The sequence below is a fragment of the Dipodomys merriami genome, unplaced genomic scaffold, assembly GCF_024711535.1.
Source record: "Dipodomys merriami isolate MVZ:Mamm:240054 unplaced genomic scaffold, mDipMer1.0.p SCAF_20, whole genome shotgun sequence".
Taxonomy (NCBI): domain Eukaryota; kingdom Metazoa; phylum Chordata; class Mammalia; order Rodentia; family Heteromyidae; genus Dipodomys; species Dipodomys merriami.
In genome coordinates this window covers 20,362,275-20,376,028 of record NW_027203382.1, presented here as the reverse complement: position 1 = coordinate 20,376,028, position 13,754 = coordinate 20,362,275, and the positions used below count along the sequence as shown (strand labels likewise).

Here is a 13,754-nt window from a genome sequence, read left to right as displayed (position 1 = left end):
AGTGGTAGAACGCTAGCCTTCAACTGAAGAGCTGAGGGACAGTGCCCAGACCCATAGTGCAGGCCCCACCACTGACAAAAAAAAAAATGATAAACTTAGAATTATACCTACTTGAACTGCATTATAGTTTAAATACAAAATGTCCCCCTAAATTTCATGTGTTGAACATCTGATCTACAGCTGGTGCTGCTCTTTTGAGAGGTTCTAGAACTAGAAAGTCAGGCCTAGTTGGAGGAAATAGGACACTGGAGTGGTGAGTGAAAGCTATTTATGTTCTCAGCCCATGCTTCATCCTCTACTTCTGGTTCACCATAAGGTAAAGAATCCTGCCTGTTGTCATGATATTCTGCCAAAGCACATGGGGCTAAAGCCACTATAAATGCACCAAAATAAATCTTTCCTCCCTGAAAATTGTTTCTGTCACAGTGCTATGAGGGGTCATAGTTGTGACTAAACCTATCCATCTGGTTCTTAAACCTTTAGAACTGGCTTATGGAAGGAATTCTGAAAATTTTGGAGAAAGTTAAAGAAAACCTAGAAGGCTGTGTAAGCAAGGCTTTCTGTATGATTCTGGTGGGAGCTAAAGAATTCAGAATGCCAACAGGAATGCAGAGAATGAAGAACCGGCTCATAAGGTCTAGAAGACACTGATGTAATATTGTAGCAAAACACTTGTCTACATTTTGTCCATGTCCTGAGACTTTGTAGGAGGCTGAATTTAAATGTGATAGACTAAATTAAGCACTAAATTAAGCTCATCTCTGTAATCTGAGCTGCTCAGGGGCCTGTGATTCAGAGGATCACAGTTCAAAGCCAGCCTGAGCAGAAAAGCTCATAATAACCAGTGAAAAACTGGGATGGAGGCATAGTAAGCAAGCCAACCAAGCACACAGCCATGAGGTCAAACCTAGCAAGGTTTATACTGTGAATTGGGAGCAAAAAAAGAAAGAAAGTCAGAACAGAAAGACTTGAAAGATAGTTTGGTCAGAAAAGCTTGGTTGGCTAAGCTAGAGCCAAGGAAAACAATGTTTCTGAAGAGATTATCAGCATTATAAAGAAGACAAATATTTTGTATTAGAACAGATGTCTTGCTGTTATCTCAGAAATTGGCCAGACCCCATGGCAGGCCTAAGGATATGAGAGTTAACTCACTTGAAAGACTTTCCCTTGCATAGAGAATGACTCTGGGGCACCCTCCTCTGTTTTTACTGAATTTCAGGTTTTGTTCCACTGATTTTAGCCATCCACTTCAACCACCATCCAAAGGTGCTCAGGCTGGCACCAGACCTTCCTATCGCTGGTGTTATAGGCATATGAAACACAGAGTTAAGGGGCCAAGAAGGTTTTTATCCAGATTTCAAAGGATGGTCTGGGAGTTGAGGCCACATGTGACAGGACTGGAATTCCTGATGGTAATCTCTGAGAAGACAATGTGTGAAGCTATGAGGTTGAAGACTAAACTACAACGGAGACCTCAGGATTTTAGATATGCCAAGAATGTGGAATGACTGTTTGGAAAGCCACAGACAACAAGTAAAACCAGCCCAGGAAGAAAGGCCATGTGAGCTGTATACAAATGGCAAGACCAAAAGGGCTGGGCTGCCCAAGTTTGGTGGAACTCAAATAATAATACCAAGTACCCTGGATGTCAGACATAACACTGGGTTTAAGTTTTGCTTTGGACCCATCCCTCCTATGTGCACATTCCTCCTCTTTAAAATGGGAATGTTTAACCTTGTGCCATAGTATCTTGGAAGTACATAACTTTCTTTTGATTTTACAGCTAAGAGACTTTGAATTTGGACTTTAGAACAATGATGAAACTGTTAAGACTTTGAGAATTTATAGAAGGGCTGGAGAGGGTGGCTCAGTTGGTAGAGCACTAGCCAATAAGCAAAAGCATCAGGTACTGAGTTCAAGTCCAGATCTTGAACCTTAAAAAAGAAAGGAAGGAAGGAAGGAAGAAAGAAAGAAAGAAAGGAAGAAAGAAGAAAGAAAGGAAGGAAGGAAGGAAGGAAGGAAGGAGACAATATGTAGAGTTGAACTAAATACATTTTGCATTATGAATGGCTATGAGCTTCTGGGAGGTGAAACAATATGGTTTAAATACGAAATAGCCTCCACAGAATCACATGTTGAATGTTTAGTTCCCAGTTGGTGGGAGGTCCTGGAATTTTAATTCTTGGAGGCATACCTTTCAAGGTTATATCTGGTCCCCACACAGTCCTTCATTCTCTTCTTCCAGTTCATTATGGAGATGAAGAACTTCTAACACATACACCTGCTGCCATGATGTTCTGCCCAAGTGTATGGAATCAAGCAACCACAGACTGAATGAATTGAAAACTGTGAGCTAAAATAAATCTTTCCTCTCCCTAAACTGTTTCTGTCAGCCAATCTGTCACAGCAAACTAACACAGTATGAAAGGGGGGAAATAAAAAAACCTCTTCCTTTTCTCTATTCCTAATTCCAACCCTCAAGAATAAAACTAACCGGTAAAGGAACACAGCAAAGTTCATTGATAAAAATTAGCCTGAGCCTTCACAAATCAGGAATCCAAAACTGGCTAGATATGATGGCATATTAATGTAGACCCTGTGTCAAAAGAACTGCAACAAAACAAATGAATTGTAATATAATGAATTATAAAATTATAAAAAATAAATTATATTATAACATATACAAATTTTTCATTGTAAAAGGGATATCTATAGTATAATAAATATAGCACTGACTTTGGAACCAAAGAAATGTAAATATGGCTAAGATCTGTCACATATGATCTATACTACTCTATTAATTTTCATTTACAAACATCAACAAGCAGTGGAAATACCACCTACCTCACAGAATTATTGTGAGATTTAAAGTATATTAAAACTTTTTAAATTATCAAATATAATTTCATTTATATTTTAAATTTGTAAATGCTTATTCTATTATATATATGTAATTTCATTGTAATGTAAGTTGGTAATTTCCCTAGCTCTCAAGTTCACAGGAAGACTACTACATATTTTTTAATCTTTAGAAACTACATATTCATCCTAGTAACAAATAGTAGAAATAATGAAAAAATGACCTAGATATAGTGATATACTATTGTTATACACATATATACACATATACATATATGTGTATGAACTAAGGATGTAGCCAAATGCACACACGTATACATATTCATATATGTGTGTATATATGTAATATATATATGTGTGTATGTGTGTATTTGGTTACATCCATACTTCATTTATTCCACAAATATACAATAAGTATATACATTTATTCCACAAATATGCAATAAGCAAATAAGTAGTAAGAAAAGTACCAGGATACTTGTCCTTATGAAGCTTACACTCTAAAATGAGACATTAGACAATTCTCTGTGATAGAAATGACAAAGGAAAAATAAAGTTACTTCAAGAATGTACAATCCACTCTAGGAAGTTAGGGAAAATGCCAGCTATACCATACCACATTTTGTCAATCCAGTAAGTTATAAAGTATTCAATAAACCTGAGCTATTGTTATCAGCCAGATCCTTATAAAGACCCCACTGTCCTCTTCAGAAACTACTGTATCCCTAGGGTTTGGGAGATAAGAGCTAGCCCATCCTACTATCTAAGACTACACAAACTAGATCTCTCACCAGTAAAAAAACAGAACCAGGGAAATATACCTTATCCCAACTTTCACTTATATTTTACATATCCTTGAGCACTTTCCTTAATGGTCATTTAGACCTGCCAGAAATACTCTAATTCCCAATCTTCCAATGTCTGTATCTTTCAGTATTACTCAGGTCTCAGCTTAAATCCTCTTCCACAAGAACCTTCCCTCCAACTTCCCAATCTAATACAGTCTCTACTTATTTTATTACTGCTATATCATATGACTATTCAAAATTGCCTAGTTTTTTGCTTTGTTGCTTTGATATTTCTCCTTCAAACTGGAAAGTCCCTAGCAAGCAAGAACTCATTTTATTCTCCTTATTATCCTCAAGCTCCATCTGCCTTGCTAACAACTCCCAGCTTTGTTTAGGTGATTCAGGTACTAGGGAGAAATATTTCCAGTTCAGAGAATGAACAATGACTGATTCAACCAACTAATTTTATCACTAATGGGTTTAGGGGAAGGAATTTTGAAGTTCTCTCTAAGGGAATAAGAAGAAATATCCTAATTCAAGTAAAGGTTTTTATTTCTAACTGATGAGACATGAAGGAAAATCTTGCCTTTTCTCCTGCCTCAAATTTGCCTTATGTCGTGATATTGAGATCCTGAGAGACATGTTATATTCATCATGGGTAGACTATATGGACAGCAGGAAAGCTGATCATAAACTTTGATTTTCCTGACTCATGGAGTCAATTCAAGATCTATCACTTTTAAATATTTTATTATAAAATTAATTTTTATGCTACATTTCTAAAATTTTATTTGTTATTATACAGATGATGTAGGGGTTACATGGCAGATAAAGAGTACATTTCTTTTTGAATGTCACCTCTCCCCTTGCTTTCTCCCAGTTTTTCCTTCCTGTCTCCACCCACAAGTTGTATAGTTCATTTTTATATCTAGTGAATAACATTGCTGCATTTGTTCTCCCTTTGTCCCACCATTTCTGTCTCTCCCCTTACCCTCTCTAAAACCCATAAACAAGACAATATTTAAACCTAACTCATTTTCTGTGCATCTCTAAGCTTTTGTTTATGTTACCTGTAAGCTTTTGTTTCTTCTGTAACATTAAGAGACAACACTACCCATAGCCTACAGGCCTTTTGTGTGTAAGTGTGCCTGGCCTAGGGCTTGAACTCTGAGCCTGGGCACTAACCTTGAGCTTTTTTGATCACTCTCCCACTTTAAACCACAGCTCAACTTCTAGCTTTTTTTTGGTGATTAATAGAGCTAACAGTCTCATAGACTTCCCTGCCTAGACTGGCTTTGAATGGAGATCCTCAGATCTCAGCCTCCTGAGTAGCTAGGTATATGCCACTGGTGCCCAGGGCTTCAGGATTTTTGAGAGGATTAAACATATCACAAGCAAAGTGCAATATGTAAAGAAAATACTTGAATGAATGCACTGACATTGCTGTTATTATTAAGGCAAAACCTTTATGATAAAATGGCACAAGCTCTTCATATAAAATTTAGAACTTTATAATTTTACAAAAAATATTCATTTTAAGTGCCTTCACAGAAAATCATTTATCAAAGAATTCACTTACTTATATTTCTTCCATCAACGAACTTTTATGGGGTGTTTTTTTTTTAATCTGAAGTTTAGTAGATAAGAGAGCAATCAGGCAAATACCAGATCACTAATGAAAAATAGCCACATTAATTTAAGAGAGATTGCTGTTTTGGTATTAACTCAACATACACAGAGCTACATACATATTTTCATCTTCTATTCTTGCCTCCTCAAATAATTCATCAGCATTTTAACATGACTTAGAATAAAAGCTAATTAAAATTAAGTTTATTAGTCACCAAATCAATATTCCTCAATCCTATTATAAAAGATAACCTTAAAAGCAGAAAAAGGACCACTTTATTTTTTTCTGTCCTGAACTACTCTTGGACACTATACTCATGAAGCAAAATTAATAATACAGCCTGAACCACTTCTTGGTTACTATACTCATGAAGCAAAATTAATAATACAAAAGAGGAGCTTGCCAGATCACTGGGTCAAGCTGGATTGCAATTTAAAATGTTTTGACAGCCTATTCTTACCTCAAAACTGAAGAAGAAATAATCAAAATTCTTAACATCAAATATGGCAGTTTATCATTAATTAGGAAAGTACACCAAAGTTTGTCTTTTTAAAAATTATATATTATATATAATAGACCTGATAAAAATGTTGGTCATCTAATTATTATAAAAACATTAACAGCTCCACCTTTCAAAAATCTTTATTTAATAAGACATTTTTTCTCATACAGTATTTTATGCCTGTAATCCTATCTCCTGGGGAGCCTGAGATCCACAGGATCATATCTGAAGCCATCCCAAACAAAAAAGTCTACAAAACTACACTTCCAAAATAACCAGCAAAAAGCATGGCTGACAGTCCTAGTCAAGTGGTACAGCACAAGCTGAACAACATTAAGGCCTGAGTTTTTTAACTGAGTTTCCATACTACCAAAAAAAGATATTAACAACAATTACTACATACTCATCTTGACTAATCACAAATGTAAACTTTACATGGAAGCTGAGCACCAGTGCCTCATGCCTGTTATCCTCAGGAGGTCTGAGGATCAAGGTTCAAAGCCAACCCTGGGCAGGTAAATCCAAGAGACTGTTATCTCCAATTAATTAGCAAAATGCTGGAAGTGGAGAGATGGTTCAAGTGGTACAGGGTTGGCCTTGAATGATAAAAACAAGGGAGAACATGTGTCTCTGAGTTCAAGCCCAAGTACCAGCATACACACATAAAAAAAGTTACATGAGAAAACTCTATTCTCTGTATTATCCATTTTCTACCTGTTTTTCAATGTCTTCATATAATAAATAAGATAAGAAGGTAAGAAAAGCCTCTGGTATTTCACCAACATTACTGAAAACAAACAACACATTAATCTTGGTAAACCACCTTTCAGATCAACTTCTGATCTGACTCTCACATTCCTAGTTAAGATATATATATATATATATATATATATATATATATATATATATGTATATATATATATATATAGAGAGAGAGAGAGAGAGAGAGACAAGACAGAGAGACAGACAGAGACAGAGACAGAGTCAGAGACAGAGAGATCTGTATAACAAAATCTTAACTGAATAGATGTAACATACTAATTCCAATAAGCAAAGTCTAAAATCTAAATATCACCAATGAATTTTAATCTTAAACTTTTTGAAAAATTAATAAACATCTTGTCTCATTGTTCTAATGCTATTTTTAAGGCCATATCTTGGAAATAATGTTTCAGATGAAAGAATACCTTAAACACATACTTACAGGAGCTTACCTATTAGTAAACAATGTTACCTGCATGCACATATTTGATGCCATTCCCACCAATGTGAAAGCAATAATGTGTACACAACAGTGATAATATTCCAATGTATTCCAAAATAACTGTAATTATTCACATCTTTAAGTTACACATTCCTACCAGTAATTTCTTGGATTTTTAATGCTAGTACTTTGGTCCTAATCCTATGTCCCAAAGTTAATGTAAAGGCTTAGATCACTATGGAAGAAAGAAAACTCCATTTTTTATTTGATTTTTTTTTTTTGCCTAAACTTTAGTTCTAACTCTAAACTACTGAGATGAAATGATAAGTTTCTGTCTCTCAGAATATGTTCTAATTTTAAAATAACATAATTCTATTTTCCAATAGTAATCGAAGATGCAAGACACTTTGTCTGTTACTACAGAAAAATTAACAAGCACAATTTGCCACTGTAGAAAAATTAATATTTAATTATTTTATTTTAGATCTTGAATTGCTTTATGGAGCAAAATGGTTTTGAAAGCATAGAAAGAAAACTTTAATCTTCCCTTTTTTCACAGCTCTGAAAGTATATACTTCTTATACTATTCCTGAGAGTTCTAATAAATCTCTGGATAAACAATACTAAAACTTAAGTCTGAATGTCTTATGCATTTATTTCTTTAGATTTGTTCCCTCAAAAAATTGTTTTTTGATCCTTCTCCTAAAATAACAGAAACTATCTATCAAAGGAAAAATTTAACAGCTAATGATATTTCAGATACAAATTGTTCAGTATTTTGGAGGAAACATCCTGGAGATTAGGAGTAAGAGAGCAAATATACTAGAGGAATTTCCATTCCTATAAAACTATTCCTTCATTAGTCTTAGAAATTTGAAATTTCATGAACTGCTTTCAAATTTTTAAGGAGATTTATACTATTTCACTTGACTTCCTTCAAAAGGAAAAGGTGGTTTGTAATTTTTCTTTAGCAGTGTCATTTTAACACAAGAGTAGGTGATGCTGACATACAAAGTTCTATATACTCTTACATGGGTAATTCAAGAGTCAATGTTGTTTAGACTATAAGCACATAAAAATGAGCATATGGAACTATTTATTTGCTTGTTTGTTTTGGAGTTTTCAATTAAAAAAGCTGAATTTACTTTTTGGAGCCCAAGTTAGATATTGGGCTTGATTTCTGTAGTCAATGACTATGTTGCTAACTAGTATCTTCTAGCAGATTCATCTTTCAGTATTATGGCATATTCAAGTAGCAGATTAGCTTAATAAAAAAATCGCTACTGATCTATTTGCAGGTACTGGATATTTTTTCTTGGTGATAAAGTATATTGTGAGACTTAAACTTCAGCAATATTTCATACAGTTGTTTACAACTATTATATTTAATTTTGGTGGTGGTGGTGGTGGTGGTGGTCATCGTCGTGAGGCTTGAACTCTGGGCCTGACGTTGTCCCTGAACTCTGATCAGCTCAAGGCTGTGCTCTACCACTTGAGCCACAGTGCCACTTCCAATTTTCTGGTGATTATGAAGATGAGTCTTGCAGATTTTCCTGCCTGGGCTGGCTTTGAACCACAATCCTCAGACCTCAGCCTCCTGAATAGCTAGGACTATAGGCATGAGCCACCGGCTCAAACAAAATTTCTAGAAAGAAAATTAAAGAATGAAGGATTCTTCAATTATTTTTGGCTTCCAACACTCTTAAAATTTCTATGCCTTCCTCCACCCCCACACACCTATCTGCAGCCTGCCAAAATGAAGGGTATAAGCATCAGTGTGAACCAATGAAAAGACTGCATATCTGATCAAATCTTTAAAGTCAGTTATATCTGATTATGTAATGCTGTTCCCTAAATCTGTAGCATCCTACCCTAGATCAGGAAGGAAATCTGGTACTCTGAAAATGTACCTTTCAGCTTCAACCACAGGTTCTAAAGTTAGACAAATCATGTTAGAAACCCAGTTTTCTTGTTTTCTACAGTTTATACCTGGATAAGTTATTTAACCATGTAGGGTCTCTGTTTTCTTAGTACATGAATACAAAGGGAAAAATCATCTATTTAGATATGCGAGAATTGGAGAAAAGATTCATAGTGAACACAATGTCTGGCATATTATTTTAGCATTATTGTAATTTTTACTTTTGTTCTACTGTTCTGAGGAATTTTTGAAATACAACTGAGGTAGAGAATGTAGAACTCAATCTCAGAAGTTCTTATTTTGAAGGTCATTCAAAAAATGTTTTTCATGATGAAAAAAAATACCTTTGAGTCTAACATCTTTATAAAGCAGAATTTGTTCTTGCTTCCAACAAGGCCTTTTCTTTAATGCCAAAGATTCCTTACAGAAAAAGTACTATCCTCAAAAAAATACATTTTAGAGAGAGCTACATACAACTAATTATACAATTAGTTAAATGCTATTATGATCAGTGTTATAAAGTACACTAAAGTGGGCAATGACCTAAAAAGATCAGAACTAAAATTCCCACCTCCAAGATTTTAATCACTCCCTTTCTATTTAAACCTAATCCAGACCTTTGAATAGACTTAATCTGTTTGCTTTTTCAAAACAACAAAAATAAGTAATTAATATGACCCTGGGTAGGTAAAGTTCATAACTGTACAGTAAATTTTAGAAAGTAAACAACCTATAAATTAATTTTAAACATTTTATAGTGAATTCTTGGACAGAAAGCAAAAATACAATATAGGTAAGCACTTGTCAACTACCCACTACGACCTCAGGTAAGGAAGCACATTTCTTGATAGACTATTAAACCAGTTTGTGTGTTGTGTGTTCATGTCATCATTCTCAATAATTTTTCAGAATGCTTCTATTAAGGTGCATATTACTTACTAATAAATTATAAATTGCTTTTAAAAACCAGTTCTAATTTTCTTATATAAAATTACTTGTCCCTTAGCTATTCTTTAAGAATTACAAACAAAACTCTATTGACATCCTTTTAATGACAACTTGAAGATTCCTACTTCCAGAAATCAAGACACAGAAGTAAAACAGTGCCTGTAAATTCTCAAGTAAGCAATAAGGAGGAAAACTGAGTAATCACATCAACTCTCCAATCAAAATGAAACTAAGTTTATTGTATAAAACAAAACCTACCTCAATGTTTATTTTAGAGTCAAACAACAGTCACCTAGAAATTAATGCAAAGACAACTCAGAACAGTCATTGTCAATTCTCCAAAAGTGGCCTCTTCACCTATATTTAGTTCACAAGCAAGCCAGTCAAGAAGTCTGGCTGCCAATTGCAATGAATGGAAGAAATATATTTAAATCAAATAGCACCATCTAGCAGAACCCTCATCACTTTGCTCAGGAGAGTGGATATTACTTGTTCAGTTTGGTAGATTTAACAGTAAAAGTAGCAATTATTTGTTTTCAATGACAGAATATCAGAAGGACAGACACATCAGCCCAAACTTCCTGATTTCAGCACTAAAAATAATAATAAAAATCAGTATAAAATCATCAGGATCAACTTAGATTCAGTAAAACCTCTGACCTATCCTTGGGAGTCCAGGTAAAACCCAGAATTATTTCCTCAAATTCAGTTACCCCAAATATAAATAAGATATTCAATATATTTCAATCCCTTCATTGCCAGTAATGTGAAAGCAAATATTCTGTAATCACCAAAACATCCTCCTTCAGATATATGACAATCAAATGATTGAAAGTGCACAAATCAGTCTGTATTTCAAAACTTCAATTTCAGCAACTGCTGCTCTTTGTTAACCTAGAGATAATGCTATGTCTTCCGTATTTCCTTGCCATCCCAACAATATCCTAAATGAAGCTCCTCAGAAAATATCTCTGGAATAATGTCTCAGTTGTTGTGTTTTGTTTTGTTTTTCTACAAGGCCTGCCACCTCTAAATCCTAGGGGAATCAGTGTGTTGATGCCAATATGAAGATTAAGAAATGCTCCCATCCCTGGGGCACAAGAAACTTTCAGGGGGAGACTGATAAAAATCAAGCCACAGAGAGAAAAACTCCGTCTTCTGTTCACTGGATCTGTATTTACACGGCGATTTCTCTACGGAAGGGCACCCAGAGTACCTCTAGGAGATGCTCCCACTTTTCCCAAGTCTGAACTCCTCCAAAAATAAATAAATAAATAAATGTACGTAGATTCAGTGACAAGGACAAGCCTGAGCCCTGCAGTTCAGGTGGTTACTGGTAATCTTTCTGATGTGCTGCACTGGGGGGGGGGGGGGGGACAGGAGGGTGGACGGGGGGGGGGGCGTTCTTCCTCAGTGGTCACAGTCACTATCCGCTCTCATTTTTAGTAACAACCAAATCACCGTTACAAGTACACAAGAATAGCAGCAAACAACCCTGCCTCGCAGCGCGCCGTGACAGTGGCATCCCGGGCCAGGCGGGGTTCCTTCCGCGCCAGCCTCTCTCGGGCTCCCACCGAAGTTAACACCTGTATCTGCCCCACACCCCCCACCGAGCCGCGTCTGCCCACCTCCACGCTTCGCCCCTTCTTCCCACCCCTTTTCGGACCGCTTCCCCCTCCCCGCCGCAGAAAGCCCCCCCCTCCACACACACACACACCACACACACACACACACGGCGGTGCTGGGGTGCGCACCCCTCCCCCTCCGCGTCCCGCGACCACCGCCCCACGGGGACCGGCCCGCCGCCCGCCCCCCCCAAACCCCCCCCCACACACACACTCCCCGACGTCTGGGAGACTGCAAGTCTGCACAAAAAGTTCTCCAGCCAGCCGCCGTGGCGTGGCGTCTGCAGCGAGGGGCAGAAATGTCCGTCTCCCCCGGCAGACCTCGCTCCGGCCAGAGCACTTTTCCTCCCGGAACTCGGTCCTCCGCTGCCTCCCCAAACTTCAGCGGTGTCCCCGGCGCCCACCCGCCCCGGCCTCAACCCTCCACCAGACGCCGGGTACCGCAGACACGCGAGTCCCTTCGCCGCCGGAGAGGGAAAGCCCCGACGCCACCCGGCCCACGCCCGGCACTCGCCCTCCGCGCCCCGCGCGCGCGTCTCCGCGCCCCGCGGGGCCCCGCTCGGCCGCTCCGCGCCCGGCTTCCGCCCGCCGCGCGCCCGGCCCCGCCGCCCTCGCCTCGCCGGGCGATTCCCAGCTCCGAGCCCCGGCGGCCCCGAGCCCCGCCGCGGCGCTCCCCGCGCTGCCCCGCCGGACACCACGCGCCCGCCGCACGCCCTCCTCCACGCAGCCCGCCCGCCCCGCGACCCCGGAGGCTCCCGGGGTCCCCCGCGGTCTCCGATCCCAGCTCCAAAGTTACTTTGTGAGGAGGTGAAGCCGCGGGTTATTTCCCTCCATCGTCCAAACAAGTTTCCATCCTCGCCACCAGAGCCGCCGCCGCCCCCCCCCCCACCAGCATATTCGCTCCCTCCCGCCGACAGCCCCCCACGGCCACCCGCCCCGAGGAAGCGCCTCCCGGGAGACAGCCGCTCCCCGCACCGCACGCCCCCACCCCGCGCACCCCTCCCCCTGCCAGCCCACCCCCGGCTCTCCCCGGGCGGAGAGTGTCTGTGTGTCTCCCAGAGAGTGTGCGAGTGCGTGCGTGAGTGTGCGCGCGTGTGAAGGCGGAGGTGGGTGAGAAGCGGGGACACTTACTTCTCCCGGGCCTGGCTGTCGGACGGGACGGCGCTGCTGTTACTCTTGCCTTTGCCGTACATGCTTGTGCCGAGAGCAGCTCCCACTGTCACGCACCTGTCAACCCATCACAGCCTCCCCGGGAACAGCCCCGTCCCCATGGCGACCCACGCAGCCACCCCCACTATTGGCCGCCCCACGCCAAAGCTCCGCCCTCTTCGCCCAGGCAACGCGAGAGACTGACAGGCCTGCCCCCCCTCCCTCCCTCCCTCCCTCCGGCCTTCCGAAGCGCGCGGTGGCGGCTACAGCCTAAGCGGCAGTCTCCTCCCTCCTTCCCTCCCTCCCTCCCTCGCCGGCTCCCTTCCTCCCTTCTTCCCTCTCCGCTCTCCTCCCTCCTCCCGCTCTCCTTCCCCCCTCCCCCCTCCGAACCCAGGCGCAAGGGGGGAATTAGAAACTGCTCTAGAAGGATTTTAAACAACTGGCTGTTCCCTGCGCCGCCGGCCCTCCCCCCGCGCCGCCCGCGCTCCGCTCCTCACTGGAGAGAAGGCGCCGGGAGGAGGGGAAAGTGTGGCCTGGAGTCTCCGGCAGGAGCCGGCGGAGCTGGAGCCGCGGCCGCCCCAGACTTCGGGGCGCCCGCCGTGTACCGACAGACCCGCGGCCCCAGCCGCCCCGGGGGCCCCCCACCGGCCTCTCCCCCGTTCCCCTCCAGCCTGTGACCCCGCGCCGGTACCCACGGCTGACCCCTGTCGCGCACGGCCCTACTCCCTAGGGTGTCGCCCCACCCCACCCGGCGCCCAGATCCCCGAGGGCGGGCGGGATGGCGAGGACGCCCTCTCTGTTCCCTCGACCTTCTGGCTGAGCGACCAGGTGCCATTCCCCGGCCCTCTCGGGGAGGGACTGCGCCTCCGGACCAGGGCGCCACTGGGGTGGCGTCGCTGAGCTCCCAGGGCCGCGCCCTGTCCCCCAGGGGCGCACCCCTGCTCCCAGCCAGCCTCCCCAGAGCGGAGCCGACCTCCCCTGGAGGCCCAGGGACCGATTCCCGCACCGCCGTGCCCCGCTGCCCCGGCCCCTTCCACGCAGGCACACCGCCCATCCCGCCAGACCTGCCGCCAAAAAGGCCCCAGGCAGCCCCGCACCCATCCAGTCTCCACGGTTTGGGTGGGTGAT

At 41.7% G+C, this 13,754-nt stretch overlaps 1 protein-coding gene across 5 annotated transcripts in view; it reads right to left on the bottom strand.

The window, feature by feature from the left end:
• Ssbp2 (single stranded DNA binding protein 2) overlaps positions 1 to 12,760 on the bottom strand; it is a 241,525-nt gene extending 228,765 nt beyond the window's left edge. For 3 of the 5 annotated variants that reach the window (XM_070031150.1, XM_070031151.1, XM_070031155.1), the window contains exon 1: positions 12,609 to 12,748. In XM_070031150.1, coding sequence (XP_069887251.1) covers positions 12,609 to 12,670 — 62 coding nt within the window. In that variant the 5' untranslated portion in view covers positions 12,671 to 12,748. Of the gene's footprint in view, positions 1 to 12,273; positions 12,340 to 12,608 lie in introns of those variants that run through there. The other 2 variants (XM_070031156.1, XM_070031152.1) reach the window with 2 other exon arrangements.
• Between the last annotated feature and the right edge of the window lie 994 nt (positions 12,761 to 13,754).